This window comes from Salvia splendens, chromosome 22 (genome assembly GCF_004379255.2).
Source record: "Salvia splendens isolate huo1 chromosome 22, SspV2, whole genome shotgun sequence".
Lineage (NCBI taxonomy): Eukaryota > Viridiplantae > Streptophyta > Magnoliopsida > Lamiales > Lamiaceae > Salvia > Salvia splendens.
Window position 1 is genome coordinate 2223203 of NC_056053.1, and position 22121 is coordinate 2245323.

The following is a 22121-nucleotide window of genomic DNA, read 5'->3' on the forward strand; positions in this document are numbered from 1 at the left end:
TGCAGGACAACAACCCAATTCCACACCCCTCGCGCGTTAGCCCCGCCTCCAAATTCTCCCATGGCCATAATCTCTGCTTCTACACATCCGATTCCGGGAAATACGACCATTTTGATCGCGGCAGGAGCGATAATTTGGGGACTCCAATGGGGGCCGATGTTGATGGAAAGGTGGAGACCAAAACTCGCGAAGAATCAGATTTGCCAACGCCGCCGCGAAAGTCATCAAATTGCTCACGTTGCCTACGATCCTGACGATCGGCCGCGTCGCCGCCATACCGATTCTCGTTTACAGTATGTGCTTAAATTTATGATTCTGGTTGCAAATGTGTCTGAAGATGGTGGAATTTTTATCCGGGCGGAAAATTGAGCAAAATTGGTGATGTTGTGCGTTCGGTTTCAGCAGTTGTACCTTTTACCGAAATTCGTGAAGAATCAAATTTGCCGAATCAGTTTCTCCCAATTAGTGACAGATTAGTGACGGATCAGTTTCTCCCATTCAATGACGGATTAGTGACGGAGTTGTGACCCGGTAATTTAAACCGTCAAAAATTTGACGGAACCGTCCAAAATGGACCAAATGTGATCCGATTTCAAATGTGAGTGACCAAATAATTCAAATGATAATGTTTTGGACCATAATAAAAAAAACGCAATATGTTAAGAACCAAATTAAGACTTTAGTCAACTGTGAATTGCGATGCGATAATTCCAATCAAGATTAAACTGATATGAATGATGAAGATTGGCAAAATCTTAGGGGTTATTAAAGTCCATTATCTAATCTTCAAAATCCTTTTGATGCACAACCATGTACTTGTACATCAGCAACCCACTTTAGAGGCGAAGCTAGTGTCTTAATTCGCCCACCAATATCATTTCTTCTCAAAATTTACAACACCAATGTCTGAATCCGAAAATTTGAAATCTAAATTATGAAATCCAATCTGAAAAATGTGAACTCGCCAAAAAAATACTACTCCCTCCGTCCCATGTTACTCGCACTTTTCATTTTAAGTCGTAAATTTGAGATTGATTTTTTAGTATAACACTATTTGATAAAATCTGAAATCGTTTAAAATTTTAATAATATATAAGATTTTCAAATTTTGTTACTCGCACTTTTCAAATTTTAATAATACTACTCCATCCGTCCCATGTTACTCGCACTTTTCATTTTAAGCCGTAAATTTGAGATTGATTTTTTAGTGTAATTAAATTATAATTTTAAATGTAATGAGACATCACTTAGTAAAGGAGCTCTTAACTTAATCTAACATATTAATTAAATACATTAATTCTAACTTAAACTATAAATAGTGTAAGTAGTTTATGACGAGTCAAAATATACATTAATTCTAACTTAAACTATAAATAGTGTAAGTAGTTTATGACGAGTCGAAATGGAAGAGTGCAAGTAACGTGGGACGGAGGGAGTACAATAATCCTAATATCCAATACAAAAAACCGAATAACAAAATTTGAAAATCTTATATATTATTAAAATTTTAAACGATTTCAGATTTTATCAAATAGTGTTATACCAAAAATAGATTTTGTCTGAGCCCGGGTTCGAACCGGGGACCTATAGTGTGTGAGACTAGCGTGATAACCAACTACACCACCCAGACCTCAATGATTATTCCTCCTAAACAATTATACATATAGATACAAACATTGCTCCCTTTAGGATTTTGTCTATAAATATCTTAGGTTTTGTAGGGCAGTTTCATTCGCGATAGTAATGACGAAAACCAAGCAGACTAAACGAAAACCCTCAAATCAGGCGCCGGCGCCGGCGCCGGCTGCGGAGCCGCCGTCTCCAACTCCCAAAATCCACAAAAAAATCAAAAAGCAGAAGAAATCCAAGCCCCCTAAACCCGTAGTCCATGTTTCTGAATCTGGTTCGGATTCAGATTCAGATTCTGTTCCAGCTTCGGACCCCAGCACCGAAATCCAAACCCTACTAGAGCCTTTCTCCAAGGAGCAGCTCATCTCTCTCGTCATCGAGCTCTCCTCTTCCGACGACCACATCCTCTCCCTCGTCAAAGCCGCCGCCGACCAGGACATCGGCCACCGCAAAATCTTCATCCACGGCCTCGGCTGGGACGCCACCCGCGAGTTAGTCGAGTCTATTTTTGGGGATTACGGCGAGATTGAGGATCTCAATGTGGTCGCTGATAGGGAAACCGGGAAATGCAAGGGTTACGCTTTCCTCACCTTCAAATCATTCAAATCTGTGAAAAAATTGTTGAAAAACCCCAGGGTTCAGGTCGGAAACCGTTTGACCTCGTGCCAGCTGGCGTCGGAGGGCCCACTGGGCCCTGCCGCCGCCGGGATAGTCTCGCAGAAGCAATTCTCCGCGTCAGATTACCCGCAGCGGAAGATTTACGTGAGTAACGTGCCGCTGAATGCGAGCCCGGAGAGGCTGCTGGCGTTTTTTGAAAAATTTGGGGAAATTGAGAGCGGGCCGAAGGGGATGGATCCGGAGACGGGGAGATTCAAAGGCTATGCGATTTTCGTGTTTAAGACGTTGGAGGGGGCTAAGAAGGTGTTGGAGGATCCGGTTAAGTTTTTCGAAGGGGGTCAGCTGCATTGCAAGAAGGCGGCGGAGGGGAAGGGTCAGGTGGCTAGTGGAGCAGCGTCGATAACGACTGCTCTGCAGCCGGTGCAGCCGCAGATGCTGGCTGCGGTGGCGGCGGCTCAGCAGGTGCAGAATATGGCTTTGCTGGGGCAGCAGGCTGGGCTTGTGAATCCGTTGTATGGTGGTGGTTTGATTGGTAATGCGAACTTGGGTGGGTATTATGGGATGCTCGGGGGCGGGCAGGGCTTGGGGTTAGGGGCCTATGGCGTTTCTGGTGGTGGAAATAGTGTTCCGGGATTAGGTGCTTATGGCGTTTCTAGTGGTGGCAGTAGTGTGCCAGGGTTAGGTGCGTACGGTGTTTCTGGTAGTGGCAATAGTGTGCCGGGATTAGGTGCGTACGGTGTTTCTGGTAGTGGCAATAGTGTGCCGGGATTAGGTGCCTATGGTGTATCCGGTGGTGGCAGTAGTGTTCCGGGATTAGGCACATACGGTGTATCTGGTGGTGGTAATAGTGTGACGAGTGGGGCGATGCTTCAGGGAGTGCAATTTGCTTATCCAGGTTTGCAGAATGGAAAATCTTCTTCGACCTTGCCTAAGACTCCAGGGGCTGGTGGAAGCAGTTACTCTCAAAAACAATGGTATGATTCTTCTTCTATATTCATCTTATTAAGGGGACATGTAAATGTTTGTGTTTTGTGTTATATGATGCACATTTGGAAGAAAGAGTGATCATCAATGCTGTAAAATAATTTCCTTTAGCACTGTTTTGCATTGATGTTTTAACTTGTTTGCTGTTTGGAAGGAAAACTAGTAAAATTATGGACATAAGATATGAAGTGTACCTTAAACAGAATTGATATCAAGGTTTTCTGCATATGAGAGGAATAGTTATGACTTTTATAGTAGTAAATTTCTTGTTTCTTTATATCACTTCAGATGTAAATTGAGCGTCTGTCTATCAGAATGGTTCATACTTCTTTCCTAGGGAATAACTGAAGCCTAAATCTTTAGAGCATCCACAGTGTGACGGATGTCCCGGTGGACATCCACAATAATAAAAATTCACAAATTCATCAAATTAAACAATTTACGGAATTAAAATTTCGACACGAATACGGAGAAAATGCAACCACTTTATTTAAAACAAAAACATACATAATTATTAAAAAAATAAAAAATCGGGACGTCCATCGGGAACCCGCAATGGCGGACGTCACGACGGACGTCCTCGGAAATCCACGGAACTCCGGTGTCCGCAAGCGACGTCCCGCGCGGACGTCCGACACGCCGGTCCGCCGGGACGCTGTGGATGCTCTTAGGAAATTAACACACATTTAGTGCAATATTTCACTCAGTTTGTTCAATCTTCATTTCTATGCTGTCGTGCTATGTTATTACTATGTTTTCTGTATAACCTGCCTCGGCCTTTTCTTGCAGATGTATAATGGCGTAGATGGACAAACAGAAGTTGGTAACATTACCATTTCTTGGGTCAGGGTTTGACTCATTGAATATGGTATCAGTTTTGTGTTATAACTTCTAATTTTCTCCTAGTATTATTTCTCTTTTTTTTACCATTTAATGAACCTTCTAGAGAACCTGGTGTGCTACAGTCCAGCATTTCTTCATACTGTTTAATTTCTTCTGGATTTGTTTACTAGTATATTTGTGCAACTTTAAGTTTGTTCTGTCACTATTGTTTCATTTCATATGTTTCATTTTAATTCTGCTAAATACATGTGGATGTATATCCTTTTATATTTTAGTTTTTTCTATCTTTTTTCTTTTATATTACTATTTGTTTTTCTTCTACTTTATTTTGTGTTGCTCTGAGAAAGTTGGTTGCACAATGTTTTTGGATCTATACTCCCTTTGACCTTGTATTTTTCGAGACCATTCTTTCTATTAGCTCTCTGTTTAATGACCACCATTTAGTTTATGGGAGAATACATTGTTTTTACTCGTTTTTCACTTAACCTTTGATCCATTTCATGATTTTTGAACTTCCAAAGCACTTCTAAACATGTATACCTGTTTCGAAACAATCCCAACTCTGGCCACCCAAAAATGGGTAGTTTCAGAACTGTTCATTGAAATGTTGGCTGTTGAACTTCCATAGCACTTAAATTAGTTTGTTATGTTTTACAATGGTTACTGGATTTATGCAACTGTATGTCCATAACAGTGACAGTGAAGCTCCTGAGGCATCTTCATTGATTAAGTTTTACCTTTTTAATACCTTTAAACATATTTAGAGGATTATTTTACAACTTGGAATTTGTTGAATATATATTGTCAGGGGACATTATTTGAAATCAAGTATTGAATTCCTGGGAAAATGCTTTTTTATCTTTTTTATTACAGTATGTTTTTCTATAACTGGAACTCTAAGATGTGGATTTAATGATAGACAAACACATCTGCAACTTTCATTTGCAATTGCTCATTCAATTTCTTTTTGGCAATTTCATCTTTTCAGTTTCTTTTGTCATAAAAATCTTTTTGATTGATCTTATTCTGATTATTATTAACGGTTGGCCTCTTTGGCAGCTTTCATTACTTTTCCGTGTTGATGGCTCATGTTTACAAACTCACTCTTGCTTCAAATTAGCTGAGTTACACTACTCTTGGACGGATTGCTTCTTTGTTTGTTTTTTCCCTTCTTTCTTGCCTTCGAGAATTTGTTACAGATTCTCTTTTGAGAGATCCATGAGCCACTCGTTTCTACTGCCCCGGACTTGGATTTGGGCATTTTTTCAGCTCATGTTCGATTTTGCTTAAATTTTAACTCATTTCGTAGAAGGGCAAAAGGGTTAAAAGTTTCTCATGGCAATTGGTACTGTACAATGAATTTCTGGCAATCAATTTAACGAATTGCCCGTCACTGTGTCAAGGCGGGCGTGCGAGTTGGTTAACTTCTTCCTCGTGTAAGGTTTGATTTTTCCTTGAAATTGAAGTATGTTGGTCTTGTAGTGAAAGAGTTGTAAGGTAGTATATGTATCACATTCAGGGTGAAAATATGAGCATTTTATTAATACTACATTATTTGAAAAATAATATTTCTATATCACTGTTGAAGCATGATGATGATGATGATTAATGACTAGTGTGTTAGTGAATCTATAAATTTCATGAGCCACTGCACACTCATCCTGATTCACTTCTTTCTCTTCTTGGGAGGCTTCTGCTGCTTCTTCGCCATCGTTATCCTCCCCTGCGTCTTCGTACTCATCATCGTCTCAATCTTCCTCTTTTGGCACCTTTTCTTCCTCACTGTCATCATTTTCTCCCACTCCATTAGGGCTGCTGTTTTTTGGTAGAGCTCTTTCCACCATCCTCGACTTCAACATCTTCCTCGTTCATTTTGTTCAGCACCATCGTCCTCTTAACTTACGATGCTTCATCAATGGCTTCATGTATACCTTCAAATGAAAACGGATTGATTAAGATTTTGAAGTTATAACTGACAAACAAGGAGACACGTTAATTCCAAAGCTGAGATAGTTCGAGTTTTTGTTATGGCTGATAACATTTGAACATGAAAAAAATACTACTATTACTAATATTTAGAGACACAATCATCAATGAAGAAATGACGTAAAATCAACCATGTTTGGGAAAACACACAAAGCATGTGCAAATATTGCATATGCAGTTATACTAGAATAACAGATATCCAATTTGCAGCTATGGAGAAAAAGTTGTGTTGCATTATTGCATATGCATTCCTCACCACCATAATTTTTCATGAACTACCTTGTTTAGCCAAAAATAGCTATGAGCCTTTCCACTGATCAAACTGCTCTCCTTTCACTAAAACAACTCATCACCTCTGATCCCTTTGCTATAGTTTCAAGAAACTGGACCAATTCCAGCTCTGTCTACAGCTGGATTGGCGTCACTTGCAGCTCGCGCCACCACAGAGTTGCTGCCTTGAATCTCTCCCACATGAGCACCATCCCACCACAGCTCGGACACCTCTCGTTCCTCGTCTCCCTCGACCTCAACTCCAACCTTCTCAGTGGAGCTATCCCTCAGGTGTTAGAAATCCTTGTAATTCTTTGAGTGGAGAAGAGTTGGGGAAGCTTCAAAATCTAAAACTTCTGTCGATCGAACTAAATCATTTATCGGGTTATATACCATCTGAGATATTCAACATGTCGAAGCTGGGACTTATGGCCTTTTCAAGCAATGAACTGAGTGGAAGTCTTCCGACAGACTTGTGCAGTAATCTTCCATTTCTTGCTGGTTTGTATCTTTTTTTGAAAATTCACTGAGTGGCATGATTCCGACAAATATATCCCAATGTTCACGACTTGGGATTCTTGTCCTTTCTTCCAACTTTTTCAGTGGGCAGAAACCTTTGGAAATCGGCTACTTATCATCTCTTCAGAGTATATACCTCGGTGGTAATCGTATGAATTAGTGTTGGATTACATTTTAAATGTATGGTTTGTCCGAGCATTGAAGAGTCATAACTATTTAACATGACAGGTACACTACTACCTCATGAGATTGGCAATCTCAAGAACCTGGTTTCTTTTCGTATTGGATCCAATCAGATTCAGGGCTCATTTCCTTTAAACATTTTCATGAATATATGTCTTCTTCACTGCAACACTTAGCAATATGGCGCAACAGATTCACCGGCAGCCTTTCAAGAGATGTCGGGAATCTTACAATGCTAACCACCTTCCACCTCTATGAAAACTACTTCACAGGTAACAATATCAACTAATAGCTTTATTTCCATGTCCGAATTTGTCCTGCAGCTTCTACTACTCACAAATCAAAGTGGAAGAGGGTGAAACCAGCTTCATTCATTGCTTTTGGAGTTGTGGCTTTCATTTCAATTGTTTCTATGGGTTTGATAATATTTTTCAGATACAAAAGGAAAGATGAGAGTAGTGAAGAAGTTGATGAGTACGGCTCGTTTCGACAAGGTGTGACGTGTATAGCTACGGTGTTATGTTGATCGAAACTTTTACTAAAAAGAGGCCTAATGATGATATGTTTGGAGGTGATTTGAGCTTCAAGAGATGGATAGAACTCTCACTTCCATTCACTCTTGATGAAGTGATAGATGTCGATTTATTGAAGGATTTTCAAGGAGAAATTGACAAGATTGTGCAATGTGTTTCACCCATATTTGAATTGGCTTTGAAATGTTGTGTAGAATCTGCTGGGGATAGAATCAACATGAGAGAAGCATACGCAGAATTGCAGAAAATCAAACGTCGATTTTTATTGTGAGAGCAAAGTAAACTAGTACTACTATATTTCAAAGCTTTAAATTAGGTTTTTCTAAAACTATCTTTGTTGTATTACAATTAGGGGTAGTTTAATAAATCGTTCATTTGCCATTAACGAGGTCTTTGAGTCTGTTGTATCATCTTAAGATTATAAGTTTACTTAGAGCATGCGCAACAACGTGCTTGAAGAAAGGGAAAAACGTGCATGTGCGCATGCTTAAACGTTAATGTAACGGCCGACTGAAATATGCATAATTTCATTTCGATTTTTTCAGTTATGTAATTTTTTTTATTCAAATTATATATGATTTTAGTTCTTTTAATGAAATTATTTGCAAATTTTTTGTAATAGTAGTAACTAAAAAAGGAAAATTGTAAGTGCTAAAGTTTCAATTTTTGATATTCATCTATATATAGATCATTTATCATAGCTGACTTAGGTCAAATAGCTACTTTAGATGTGGTTTCTTTTTGAAGCTAGAGGTTGTTAGAGTGGAAACAAATAAAACCCATTAAAATAAGATTTTTATCGATAAAATAGAATACACTGAAAATGAAAGATATTATATACAGAATTTCCAAACAAAGAAAGAGAAAGATAGAAGTGCACTAAATAGGATGTATCTAAAAAGGAAAAAACCTTTAGGGAATGTACACTCTTCGCCTTGTATAGTTGCATCCAAAATCATGGGAAGAATCTAAACTTAAGCATTTTCATGTGTATATGGCAATGAATCTCTTCAATTCTTCATCACACTTCTTTGGCCTCCCTTAGTGGGAAAACCACTTTAAAAATATCCCCACAAAAGCTCGGGTACACGTGTCCACATGATGCGTGAGGTTGACCTGTATCACACTTGGATCCGACCCAAACCCGACTTATGACCCATATTATAAGAGTTGCAATTGTTATGAATCAATGTATATTGTTATGAGTAAACAAAATTATGTTAAAATTGATTGTTTATAAAAATTATTAATTTTGATGAATTAAACTTGTTATTAAAATTACTCCGTAGTATAGGATTAGGATCGGATTGGATTTGATCTGGCCGGGTCTGACCGAGCGCAGGGTGCGCAACCCGGAAGGACTGCCTCTATAAAATCATCTCCACTTTGACTTTTTTTTATTTGATTAAAACCACACACATAGGTCAATGCGATGCTACATATGTGTTCTATGAAATCTCATTTGAATAGTATAAATTTGACAATTAATAAAGTGTAGAATTCATATTTATAGGAAGAATAAATGATGTTATATTTTACATGTATAATATGTATATTATTATTGATGAAATAAGTAATTTTACTGTATGTTGGCATTTGGGGTTGGACCAATTGACTTACTAATAGAGCCTATAACAAGGCCCGATGATATTTATTCAACCCATGATTAGTATTTTAATAGAAAATATATAGGATTAAATATAGTGTATGGTTCGAAATTTGGAGACTTCTTAAAAAATACATGATATTTCAATTTTTCCATGTGATCAAAAGCTAAATTAGCCCATCGAATTCTCCATGAAATATAGTAGTACTATAATAAATCAGGTGAATTTTTTCTCCAAACCCTTGATTGTAAAATAAATGATTCTTAAACCCACAAAATTTAATCATATTTTGCCAAAAATGTAAAACTAGAAAAGTAGCCTAGAATTTGAGGGACCCAGTGGGCCCTTCCCTCCATGATGAAATTCCACGAGCACCATGAGATTATTAAACAATTCCCATTATCTTATCAACTTATCTTATTCTACAGTAGACAAACCATTAGTGTAATATTAAACTATATATAGGCTTTGATTATTTACATTTCTTGAACGAATGTGCACAAGACTTAGATGCAAAAAAATGTGTATTTTATTTTTAAATGCATGCATGAATACGTGATTTCTTACGTGATACTATAACCTTTTAAGTTATTTATTTATTTTATTTTTATGTTCATGCCAATTATTATCGGCATCATCAACAATTTCGACAAAATACAGTACTTCAACAAAACATTGTAAGTAAATCTCCATGACATTGAATTTATATTGGATAACACTGAATTACTTTAGCATAACCCAAGTATACTGAGATACTTGCATATTCAATTTTCTCATGCAATTTTTTATGTGAACTTATTCAATATGATTTCATATGCGAATTACCTTTAATTTAATATATTATTTACTAAAAAGTATTTTAAATCAAAAGAGTTATATAAATTTAAAGGTTTGAGCTATCATTAAAAAAGTCATTATAAATCTAAAAATTATAATTCTCATAACATTGAATTTATAATTCCATAGCTGATTTTACATTAATTAATTGACAAAATTACCCTTATTTGCTATAATGGGTTTCCATGTGGCATTAATCACAAAATGCCTATTTCCACATAAGGCCAATATTTTGTTGCTCCAATTTCATTACAAACACTCTATTTATAATAGTAGATGGTTTAATTGATTTAGGAAACATAGTGAGGTCATTGATAGATGTCCACTTAACAAAACTGATACACTCATACACCTAATAACAACAATACTTGATGGGGTCAATCAAATAATATTCGTTATGAGAAAAAGAATTAGCATAGTAGTCTTAAAACCATCGTTTTAAATCGAAACAAAATAGTGCCAATAAACAGTGACAAACACTACTAATGTACATTCCAATTGGGGCAAATATGCAATTAGATCTTGTGGATGTCATTCAATTCTAGTATCCAAAAAAGCAAATTAAAAAGAATGTTGCAATTGCAAGTGCACAAAGAAGTTTCGATTCCTTAGTATCCTCTTTTTACCTAGCTAGTGCACACGTGCGTACGTGCGAGAAGAGAGATAGAGAGACTTATATATACAAAAGCAAAAGGGAAGAAATTTGGTGGACATTTAAATATCATAAATAATTCTCTCTATCCATTATAGACTTAAATCAGATTATTTATACCGATAACAAGATATCCCATTTCTTATTTATAGTATTAAACTTGCTTTAAAGCGATGCCAATGAAATACCATTACTATTTGAGCAATGTTTTCTTATTAATTATATCAAGAAAAATTCAGCTAGTGAATTGAACGTGTTAACTCATGTGCAACTGATTAATAAAATGGTAGCCTTAATAATCAAATCTGTAAATTGTCCTATGTTGACCTAGTCCTACCTATAATGTGCAATTAAATACCGATCCGATTATTGATGACTATGCAATAACAAAAAAAGAAAAGAAAAGAAAGAACTAAAAATAAAAAAAATAAAAAAACAAAGAATAAATAAAATGAAATGAAATGAAATGAAAAGTGAGACACCTAAGTTGGATATATCCAAGCCCCTAGATCAAGTGGTTGAGTAGGGTGGCAAGGATACCGCGCCATCTTGGAGGTCTCGAGTTCAACTCCTAGATGGCGCAACTTGGGATTAATTTCTCATGTGGGTCTTTACAAGGTTTGTTGCCTTGAGGCTTGACAAGCTTACGAGCCTGGACCCGAGCCATGAGGGTGGCGATCGGTTTCCGAGCCATGAGGGTGGCAATGGGGAGGGGCTAGGTAGCTTGCCGAACGTATCTCGAACTCCTTAAAAAAAGTTGGATTTCAAGTGATGCTGAACAGTAAATTAACACTATCAACAGTGAAACGAATTTTGTGACTCTTTTTTTATTCCTCAAGCTTTCTACTTTTGACTTAGTACCTGTGATATAATTATTTTCCATGCAAGGGATAAAAGCAGAAACATCATTGGAGTGCAGTAGTAGATTGACACCTAAACATATACTATATGAATAAGACTATACGAGGTTGATTTAAAATACCCAAATTTTATGTCTTGCTTTTCTATTGACTTTTTACCTAGCTACAAAGAAGCATTTGTTCCATGATATTGTTTGGCATGTGATATGTTCAAAAAGTTGCATATGCCCTCACTCTCTTTCCACCTTAATTTGTGTGAGGGAAAATTAACATTTGGATAAGGTCTATTTGGTTAGTTCTTTAGGTTTAGTTAGTCACAAATTATATTCACAATTATCTAAAGGTTTGTGCAAGAAATTATATTATAGGCAAACCAATTCATCTTATATATTGTAGACTATTGTTATTTCTCAACCTATGTGGATAACGTTGAGTATGAGTGACCGATTATGCAATACTTTGATTATTAGTAAGTGCGAATTTTTCGCAAACCATTACCTAATAGTAATATGTTGGATAGTGATAATTTGTTTACGAGGAATACTAGTATTGTTGTCGCATAGGAGGAAATAAATTAGATGATTCTTTTTTGTTACTAAAAATTTTCGCACTTACTAATAATCAAAGCATTGCATAATCAGTCATTCATACTCAATGTTATCCACATAGGTTGAGAAATAACAATAGTCTACAATATACAAGATGAATTTGTTTACCTATAATATAATTTCTCGCACAAACCTTTAGATAATTGTGAATATAATTTGTGACTAACTAAACCTAACGAACTAACCAAATAGACCTTATCCAAATGTTAATTGAACCAAATAGAATCATCAAACGTTAAAAATGCATTAAACAAAAGTGATGCTCACATAAGGAGCTCACATATGTAGCATATCATTTCTCTAGATTGGTGTAGTGAAGAGTGTAAGAAACCATCTACAACACAATCAAATCAAAAGTACAGCACAAAGAGGTAGTTAATCGAACTTTAGGAACATGTTATAGCTCATTGAGTTTCAACATATCTGACTCGTGCCCAAAAAAATGCATCAATTATCGTGGAATGTATTGACTAGTTGATTGATAACGTGGAGAGATACATTTTCTCATTTGATTAGAGTGAGTAAAAGTTGGAACACAAGCGATTCAAATTGAAGATAATTAATCTAATATCACATTGATTTGATCAAAGTCAATATGGAAACAAACAAAATGTCTGCAAATTGCAGTATTAAACAAAGAAAAATAAAGGCAAAGACGTGGTGGCAACTATGAGTTTACTTATGTCTCTTAAAAGATTTGAAGAGTCATTAGGGCAAAAGTTGGGGTTAGGGTTGGAATAAAAGATGTTGCCAAACTTCAAAGAAAGGTCACCCATACTTAATAGTAGTACTATTCTTCTTGTTTAAAATTAAATAATGCAAAGACTCTGACCTAACAGCTTTCTGGCTTATGAGCTAATACAATAAGTTCATTTTTTGAAATATCAATTTATTGGATAGAATCATATATGAGACTTTTTAAAGATCAAATCTTCTATGGAACATCTATAAACTCTTTTATGAAAATATTATGCTTAAACCAGCTCAAAAAGAATTAAATTATGGGTTAATGTATTGCAAGTTGATTGAATTATTTATTGGTTGATTTTGGTTAACAAAAAGTGTTTGGAATAGTGAATATTCAATTAGTATGTTAATTATTAATTGAGGAGCTAAATTAGGCCTTTTGGGGTAAGAAGGAGCGTGACGACACGCACCGGCAACAATTTGCTTCCGTCACTTCACTTCCCACGAAAAAGGACACCAATCATTTACAAATCAAGAATTGTTAGTACGCTCTTTGCATGCGATGTCAGTGTATTATTAGTCCTATATTTTTTAAATTTTATGTAATACTATTATTTTGTTTATGATTTATAATATTTGATATGATAAGAAAATTTCACATGAAATCAATACATTTATAAAAATATTATTGGGTTCGTATTCTTATCGGATTGATCCGATAATTTCAGGGTTTAATTAGGGTATGTGTCCATCCACATAAAACTATATATTGTTGTTAACAAGTTCGCGTCATTTGCAGATCGTGATCGGGTTTGAAATTAGTATGTCTGGTTCGTGTCAGGTTGAGAATTTCTTCGACAACACGATTCACTTCAAGATTTTTTGGGTTCAGTGGATATCAGAATGATCCATAACAACCCAATTCGCATAATTTGTCAGTCCTAATTTTATTAGTAAGTGGAAAGATAATAAAATAAAAATAGCAGCACTGGCACACTGAGACAACTGAAATATTTATTAGTCTATATTGACAAACCCTTTTTGTCTATATAATCGAATAAAATTCATCTTATCTAAATAACTCTAGATACCTTGATCAAGCTTGAGCCAAATAGGTGTTCAATACCTTCAATTTTTAATTTTATCAAATAAAAACACAACATAGCCCTTACCTTCAAATAAATACAAATTTCTACAAAAATCCCGGAATTGTTCATTTATTTAAAATTTGTAGATAAAATTGTCGTTGGTGGTGGGTGGGTAAGGGAGGTGGATGATGAGGTCAAGAGGGGCGAATGAACGTATGTAGTGAGGGTGACCTGGTGCGCATATTCACAGTGTAACCATTACATTACAATACTACAATACAAATACACACACTTTTGTTAGTTTCTTAGTGGAAATCTAACCAATTAAATTTCCATTCCCTTACTCTCCCCTCAATCCTCATCTATTTTACTGTACCTCACGATAAACACACACACACACACACACACTGCAAATTACTACTACTACTAGTAGTATAATATTCCTTCACACTAATAGAATAGTTGATTTCCTATTTAAATATAATTATAATTTGAAAACCAATAGGTATTGCGTTCACAATCATATGCATATTCTCTTTTTGGTGCTCCTCCTTCTTCAACATGTAATAAAAATGGAGTCTTGAATAAGCTTGATTTAGTCTCACTTGCTTCAAGAGAGAGAGAGAGAGAGGGCTGCTGCTTGTTGTTGAGCATAACCTTATTCTAATTGTGGGCTCTTTCTCCTCTTCAATAAAAGGTCAGTCTTTGTTTAATCATCAATTTTTTTGCATCTTCAAGAATATAAAATTTGATAAATGGGGTGGGAGGAATATAGCTAGGAACCTCTTGTTGTCTTCCAATACCGGATTCTTGATATTTGTTCTCTTTTTTTTCTCAAGTTTCCATTTCATAAGATCCTTTGTTTTCTTGATTTATTTGACTTTTTTTCTATCATGATAAAGAGGATTTCAAGCTATGGTTTTTAATCAAGATCAAGAATTTCTTGATTTTGAGTAGCTCTTGTTGACCTGCAAACTAATACAAGTATGTGCTTGTGTGTTAGCATCTCTCTTTATATTGAGCTTTGTAATTGCAAGATTCAATTATTCTTACTGCTTTGATGTTTGATTTGATCATCAATTTGAGATGCTGAGTTTAGCTTGCATAAGTTTGTTTCCAATTATTGATTTCTAAAAAGGGTGTGAGGATCAGATGCTGTTTGTGATTATGTGAATGAGATTCTTGAGATCATTAATTGATTTAAAACAGATTAGATATTTGGAATCTGAATTCAATATCTACCTTGTGCATTATGATAAAGTAGTTTCCACTTGAGTTCTTGATTTTGGAGTTTCTGCCTTGTCTTGTAATGTAATGAATGTGAATGCTTGATTGCTACATCTTTTGTGCTATCCAATTCATCATCTAATCTCCCAATTCTGTTCCACTTTGATGGCTTCTTCCTTCTTGTGTGACTAATGACATCTGATATTCGACTTGAGTGGCTGATTCGTTCCGTTTCTTGGCTTCGTTAAACAGCCAACAATGATGAACTCTACGTCCACACAATTCGTTCCATCAAGACGGATGGGGATATACGAGCCAATCCATCAAATGAGTATGTGGGGAGATTTCAAAGGTGCCAATTGTCTCGATGCATCTCCCCCGATGATTCTGGAGGTCGACCCCAAACTAGACAATCAGGTACAAGTAACAGAAATCGTAGTTCGTGTCTGTGAACTTGCTGGCTAACTTGTTTTTTTCCGTATGCGTCTAGTCAGAGGATACTTCACATGGAACCGTTGGACATTCGAATAAATACGACCAAGAAGCAAGTAAACCACCCGATAAGGTACATATCCGCTGCACTCGTTCGTTTGGCTAATGTGTATAGTTCACATTTCCCTGATAAATGGAACTTTTGTTATGCATCTCTCGTTCCAAAATCTCGATATCTGCATTTCCCGATACTCATTTCGTTCATCTGTTCTATTGGTACTGTTAAATGTTCTTAATAGTGGTGATAAACCGGAGCTTACATTGTAGGTATTGAGGCGTCTAGCACAGAACCGTGAGGCTGCTCGTAAAAGTCGTCTAAGGAAAAAGGTACGATGCTCGTTGATGAAGTGGAGCTTACCTCTTGATTTTGGAGCTAACTTGCAATTTGGTTGCAGGCCTATGTTCAGCAATTAGAAAGCAGTAAACTAAGACTTATTCAGTTAGAGCAAGAGCTAGGCCGAGCCCGGCAACAGGTAAACACGCGTAATTACTTTACCGTGTAGTTACTATTAACGACGCGTTAATATAAGGTGCTTTCTGCTGCAGGGGATGTACACTGGAAGTGCTTTAGATGCTAGTCCGCTATCTTATGCTGGCAGTATGAATCCAGGTTCGTTTAGTTGTATTCGAATCATCTACTCATTAGTCGATAATATAGAAGACCAAAAATCGATTCTATGTTGTCTGTTTTCCGGAAAATGTAACACAAAGATATGAAAATGAAAGATTGTGAAGTACTTATTGTCTGAAACGTATAGCTTATCGTTCGTTTGATTGCAAAAAAGACGCGATTTGATGTCGGATTGCTTCAAATATTAGTCTGTTATAGCTTCGTCGCTTTGCAGGCATTGCAACGTTCGAACTGGAGTATGGACACTGGGTGGAAGAGCAAGATAGACAGCTGGCTGATCTGAGGAGCGCTTTGCATTCGACAGAAACAGGAGACGTGGAGCTGCGAATATTCGTTGACGGTGGACTTAGGCACTATTTCGATCTTTTCAAAATGAAAGCCACAGCTGCGAAGATCGACGTTTTCTATCTCATGTCTGGCATGTGGAAAACCTCGGGCGAGCGCTTTTTCTTCTGGATTGGCGGATTTCGGCCTTCTGAGCTTCTAAAGGTACATTTTAAGAAGTCGAGTGGTCATTAATCGCTGATGGAATGATGGTTCGGTCCGTGATGCTAAACCGAAGAATTTGTATGGTTTGTTGCTCAGGTTCTGTTACCGCATTTGGAGCCGTTGACTGAGCAACAACGCTTGGATCTTGGAAATCTCGCGCAATCGTGTCAGCAAGCAGAGGACGCGTTATCACAGGGGATGGACCGGCTCCACCAAATTCTCGGGGCAGCAATAGCCAAACAGCTCGGAGAAGGGAACTACCTCCCGCAGGTCGGTGCTGCCATCGAGAAGTTGGATGATCTGGTCAGGTTCGTCGGTCAGGTAATGTGCACGACACCTTTTTCGATTGCAGAATGGCTTAGCCTCGACGATGAAAAAGATTCGTATTGAACTCTTGATGATGGAAAACAGGCAGACCATCTGAGGCAGGAAACTCTGCAACAGATTGCGCGGATCCTGACCACCCGGCAGGCAGCTCGGGGGCTTCTTGCGTTGGGAGAGTACTTTCAACGTCTCCGGGCGTTGAGCTCGCTTTGGTCGTCGCGGCCTCGTGAATCGTCGTAGTTTGCCGGAGCTGTCATCACCCTATGTGGTGGTGTGTATATTTAGCTAGCATAATGTTTGTGTGCACATTTTTGGTATGCTTCCTGTGATTGAAGATTTGTAAATATAATTAGATGAATTATCAGGAGGAAGTGTGTGTCACATTATTTTTTTCCCTTATATAATTTTTGTTTTGTTTAAAGGTATATTTATGTCTGGATTCACTATGTAAATTTAGAGTGTAAAATAAAGCAGCTACATTTTCCATTTTAGTTTTTTATGTCTTGATTCAGTATGTGAATTTTTTTTTTGGGAGATTTTCCAACGAAAATTGAAATATGACATTTATATAAGAGGCATTGGCGCATATTATAACAACACTTTCCAACAAATATGTTTTTTTCCATAAACTTTTAACTTCATATAATATCACAAACTTAAATAATTAATGAATTTTTTTCAACAGTGATGAAATATAGCTACATCTCATTTGCCATCATATCAGATATTGTTAGCTGTGAAAAATGATACTAGTACGCGATTACAGAGTCCTAACTCCCTAAAAGCTAGATATGGTTATCCACCTCATTTTAATCTAGCCAGATTCCATAGTCAGAAAATTCAATAATTATTTAAGTTCTTGATATTATATTTATATGTCAATTTTAAAAGTTCGTCGAAAAAAACAAATTTGAAAATATAACCGGACTCCGTAGTCGATGGAAAAATTCAACAACTATTGAAGTTTGTAATATTATACGCCAAGTTCAAAATTCATCACAAATTTTATTTGGAAAATTTCGTGATATTAGACACCAATAAATAATTCTGTTTGTTTCTCTGTCATTTTTTTCCTTTTTCATTTCCGTTGTTTTAGTTTTTCGCATACCAATTTAGTGATTTACTACTAAAAGAGAAAGCTGCAATCTTATTAGAAGAAAATTCAAACAAACTTGAACAATCTCTTCAACAAACAAACAGTTTGAAAGATGAAACATAAGCAAGCCAAACAAGTTTATTTTTTCACAAAAGTGAGATTAGATTGAACATAATCCAGTTTCAGAGCTTGGACATGGCATAGTCAAGTCCATCCACCAAGAAATCTGCATCAATTCCATCATCTCAAAACTCCATCACAATCCAACAGAAATAGAGAGAGAGAGAGAGACTAACCAGCATCATCTTTGTCAAAACACATTGGTGGCTTTATCCTGAAAACATTCCCATGAAGCCCGCCTTTCCCGACCAAGATCCCGAGTTCTACAGCCACCAAAAAACTCGTTTCATTAGCATAACTCACAGCGTCCTATCCATCAACAAGTTAGTGCAACCAACCAACCTCTAAGGCTTTCAAATAGAACCGCAGTTTCTGACTTGGCCGGTGTCTTCTTCTCCCGGTCAGTCACGAGTTCTATCCCCACCATCAAGCCGCTCCCCCTCACGTCCCCGATTACTACAGAATGGTAAATACAGCATCAGCGCATGAGAAAATCTTACGAAAGAGTGGTGAAGGAAACCTACTATCGTGCTTTTGCTGCAGTTCTCTAAGGCGGCCAAGCATGTGAGAGCCAACCTCCGCACAGTGCTGCTGCCGTTTCTCCTTTTCAAGAACTTGTAGCACTGCTAGTCCACCAGCCGAGCAGACTGGGTTTCCCCCGAATGTGTTGAACTGTATTTTCTGAGACAATACGCTTGCGATTTCGGGAGTTGTTACCACTGCTCCAAGTGGCAGACCGTTTCCTATGCCCTGCGTTTTTAAATGACAATAATCAGTCGAATAGAAAAGAGCTAGAGATAAGATCTTTCGATTTACAGACCTTAGCCATAGTAACTATATCAGGAACGACTCCCTGCGTCTCAAATCCCCAATAGTGGCTTCCTGTCCGACCAAAGCCAGTTTGCACCTCATCAGCAATACAGACACCACCAGCTTTACGGACAATGTCATAGACCAATTTTAGGTATCCAGGGGCTAGCTCGACTGCTCCACCAACTCCCTGGTAACAGCAAGGAACAATAGTTAGAACCGAGGCTGTAAAGAAGGGTTGATGCTTCGTATAAGCAGATGTAACGAACCTGGATCGTCTCTGCAATAAACCCAGCGACTTTTCCTGATGTTCCATGATCAATGTGGTCTTGTACCTCGTCAGCATAGCGCTTCCCATCAGAGCCAAACACTCCGCGATATGGATTTGGGTTCATAACATGATGAATCTCACCCTATCAAGTTTGTGAAAAAAATGAATTCAATTAATCGAGATAGACAGCTAATGCAATGCATTGTGGACATGACAGTGAAGCGAAGAAAGATGCATATATGAGCACTCTGGCTTCTGATGGTATATAATAACTCAAGTGATCAAATACAGATTGGATTTTATGCAGGAAGCATAACCAATGAACTTTGATTACACTACAAGATATCAGTCAAATGCATCGACATACCTAAAGGCTTCAATTTGTCATAAAAAAAGTGAACGATTACGTTGCAAAAAGGACATAGTTAACGACATACCTGAGGAATGGGGTACTTCCACGTGTTGAGAGCCGTCAATCCTATTGTGTTAGAACTTCCACCATGATATGCATTCCTCAATGCAATCATGCCAAGGTTTCCACTGTACAGCCGAGCCATCAACATAGCAAGCTCGTTTGCTTCAGTCCCTGAATTTACAAAATACACAACCTGCAATCCCAAGAAGAATTTTATCGAAAGTACATGTCGATGGCACAAGTGAGCATGCCAATGATATCACGAAGATTTTAGACATTATCCGTAAGACATAATGCAGCAAAACATCAACAATGGTTGAATTGAGGAATAAAGCTATTCTCATTCCATAAATCAAATATGTGACAGATAACTAAACTAGTAAACTACAAAACCTGTCTTATACGTTGATTTAGGCACCTTTACACAAAATCCGGATGATGTGGATTACCTTCAGATTTCCGGGCATTTTAGATGCTAGAGCCTCTGCAAAATCACCAATGGCATGGTGTAAGTATATCGTGGTGGCGTGCTGAAGAAGCTTGCTTTGCTCAACAATCGCATTGAGGATGTCCGGATGGCAATGGCCACAAGACACTGTCACAATGCCTGCAAACGCATCGAGATAGCGCCTCCCATTTTCATCAAACAAGTACTGCATCTTCCCTTCAACTATGTTCAACTGTCCCAATCCAAGAAACAACAACAGCCCCCATCACTACCATTACCACTAGAGCCGATCTCACACAAACAATCTCACAAAGATAACAATTTCACAAAAAAAAACACACAATCTTTACTTCAAACTACATTAGTGAAAGAGCAATGAACTGAAATTCATCACAACATCCAAAATCCCAAATCTATCCTATCCCTACTGCTACAATCAATTCGCAACATCCTAAAATCAAAAATCAATTTTGATGAAAACATATATGCAACTCAAAATCCTAATTCCAATAGATAAAAAATCCAAGAAAAAAGGGCTTACAGGCTTCTGGTAGTAGTGGAAAAGAGAGGGGCCCAGAAATCGCTTTCGCTTCTCGAGAACCTCATCAGCTCGGGGGCCGTCGTAGGGCTTGGGGTCGTAGTCAAAAGGCGGCAGAGACGGAGGAGCGGCGGCGCGTTGAAGTTTGACATTAGAGGTGGAAAGGCAGCGCCTTGCCCCAATTAAAAGCTTCCTTTCAATCCCCATGGATGATGATTTTCATGGTTTAAGAGAGGGGAGTGTGATTTATATAGGATTTGGGGAAATGTTGAGCTGGAGATTGATCAGATTCCACCAACCCCATCCAAAAAAGATTCCTTTAACACTCCATCTACTCAGATCAACACTATTCTATTAATGGTTCGTGAATTTGAGATATTAGTTTCCATCTATTTTGTAATATTTAATTATGTATTTTAGCTACACACAATTATTATGTATTATCTGAAAACATGCAACGAGATTCATGAAGAAGAAAGTGTACTGCAACATTTTGATAAAGTAGTTCATGTTTGAATCTACTGTTTCATTGATTAATGAACTTTGGTCAATGAGCTCATACATATGTGTTGCATTGGAACAATCTAGAATTCTACACTAATCCATGTAGTACAAGATAAACAAGATCACAATGCTTAACATAACAAACTATACTAAAGCACTTCCTTCTTCAATTTATAAGTTCCTTCTTCAATTCTCTTATAACTGTTGGAGGTGATCAAATTAATAGCTACTTGTAAAAACTACTTGTAAAGATATCCCACTTGGTGGAAGCTTCCTATCACACGTGATGGTAGAGAAATCCAAAATGATCTCTAGAAGATCAAGTTAGAAGCTTCTTATAGATCAAGTTGGAACAACTTGCAAGAAGCCAAAATCAAGATGATCTTCTCTTGTTGGAACAAAAATTCAACATGATCACTACTTTATCCCTTAAGTCTATAAATATGTGAGGAGGTTGAAAGGAGAATTATTCATAAACACATCAACATCACAAGCTCTCCTTTCACTCTCTAAACTAATTCTCTCATTCACATATAGCCACTTTATGAGCATCGTCTCCTCATTTTCTCGAAACTCCGAAAGTTCGCCGGCGCCTAGTGAGTTTGAGGTGCTTCTACTCACTAGGACGAAGTCGTTTTATCTTTGGGGACACTACGCCAATCCGTGAGCACTAGCCGGGGCGTAATTTGTCTTGCGGAAAGAGGGCTTTCCTCGACTCGACTTATAGTTAGTACGGTTATTTTATTTTTGTTGTAATTTCCATTTCACTTGTATTTGTATTGCTCTTCGGTTGTAATAGTTAGAGTACTACCTGTAAACAGCTCAGGAATTTTCCCAATTTTATCCAACAAT

The 22121-nt window shown here is 37.2% G+C and overlaps 3 protein-coding genes and 1 non-coding gene across 6 annotated transcripts; 2 read left to right on the top strand and 2 right to left on the bottom strand.

The window, feature by feature from the left end:
• Positions 1-1556: 1556 nt before the first annotated feature.
• TRNAV-CAC lies at positions 1557-1630 on the bottom strand. Its single transcript has one exon. It is a non-coding gene; the product is annotated as a tRNA-Val (tRNA).
• A 97-nt stretch (positions 1631-1727) lies between these two features.
• LOC121787189 (RNA-binding protein P-like) lies at positions 1728-5623 on the top strand. Of its 2 annotated transcripts, XR_006047293.1 has the most exons (3): positions 1728-3221; positions 4021-4099; positions 5134-5623. XR_006047293.1 is itself a non-coding variant. In XM_042185850.1 (2 exons), coding segments are annotated over exons 1-2 (1479 nt in total). In that variant the 5' UTR covers positions 1728-1743; the 3' UTR covers positions 4022-4276. The 2 variants fall into 2 exon arrangements, 1 of the variants encoding a protein (XP_042041784.1); XM_042185850.1 differs by lacking the exon at positions 5134-5623 and having other exon boundaries at positions 4021-4276.
• An 8603-nt stretch (positions 5624-14226) lies between these two features.
• On the top strand, positions 14227-17558 carry LOC121787184 (TGACG-sequence-specific DNA-binding protein TGA-1A-like). The gene is made up of 9 exons (XM_042185844.1): positions 14227-14601; positions 15384-15548; positions 15622-15696; positions 15891-15950; positions 16019-16096; positions 16170-16233; positions 16469-16743; positions 16840-17064; positions 17155-17558. The coding sequence occupies exons 2-9, from the start codon at positions 15390-15392 to the stop codon at positions 17305-17307; spliced, it is 1089 nt and encodes a 362-aa protein (XP_042041778.1). The 5' UTR covers positions 14227-14601; positions 15384-15389; the 3' UTR covers positions 17308-17558.
• On the bottom strand, positions 17226-21487 carry LOC121787183 (alanine--glyoxylate aminotransferase 2 homolog 1, mitochondrial-like). Of its 2 annotated transcripts, none has more exons than XM_042185843.1 (9): positions 20769-21487; positions 20229-20459; positions 19802-19972; positions 19363-19506; positions 19104-19283; positions 18808-19033; positions 18626-18739; positions 18460-18546; positions 17226-17390 (listed from the first exon to the last, which is right to left on the bottom strand). In XM_042185843.1, exons 1-9 carry the CDS (start codon positions 20970-20972, stop codon positions 17353-17355), a joined length of 1395 nt encoding a protein of 464 aa, XP_042041777.1. In that variant the 5' UTR covers positions 20973-21487; the 3' UTR covers positions 17226-17352. The 2 variants fall into 2 exon arrangements, with proteins under 2 accessions (XP_042041777.1, XP_042041776.1); XM_042185842.1 differs by lacking the exon at positions 17226-17390 and adding an exon at positions 18195-18389 and having other exon boundaries at positions 20769-21485.
• Positions 21488-22121: the final 634 nt, after the last annotated feature.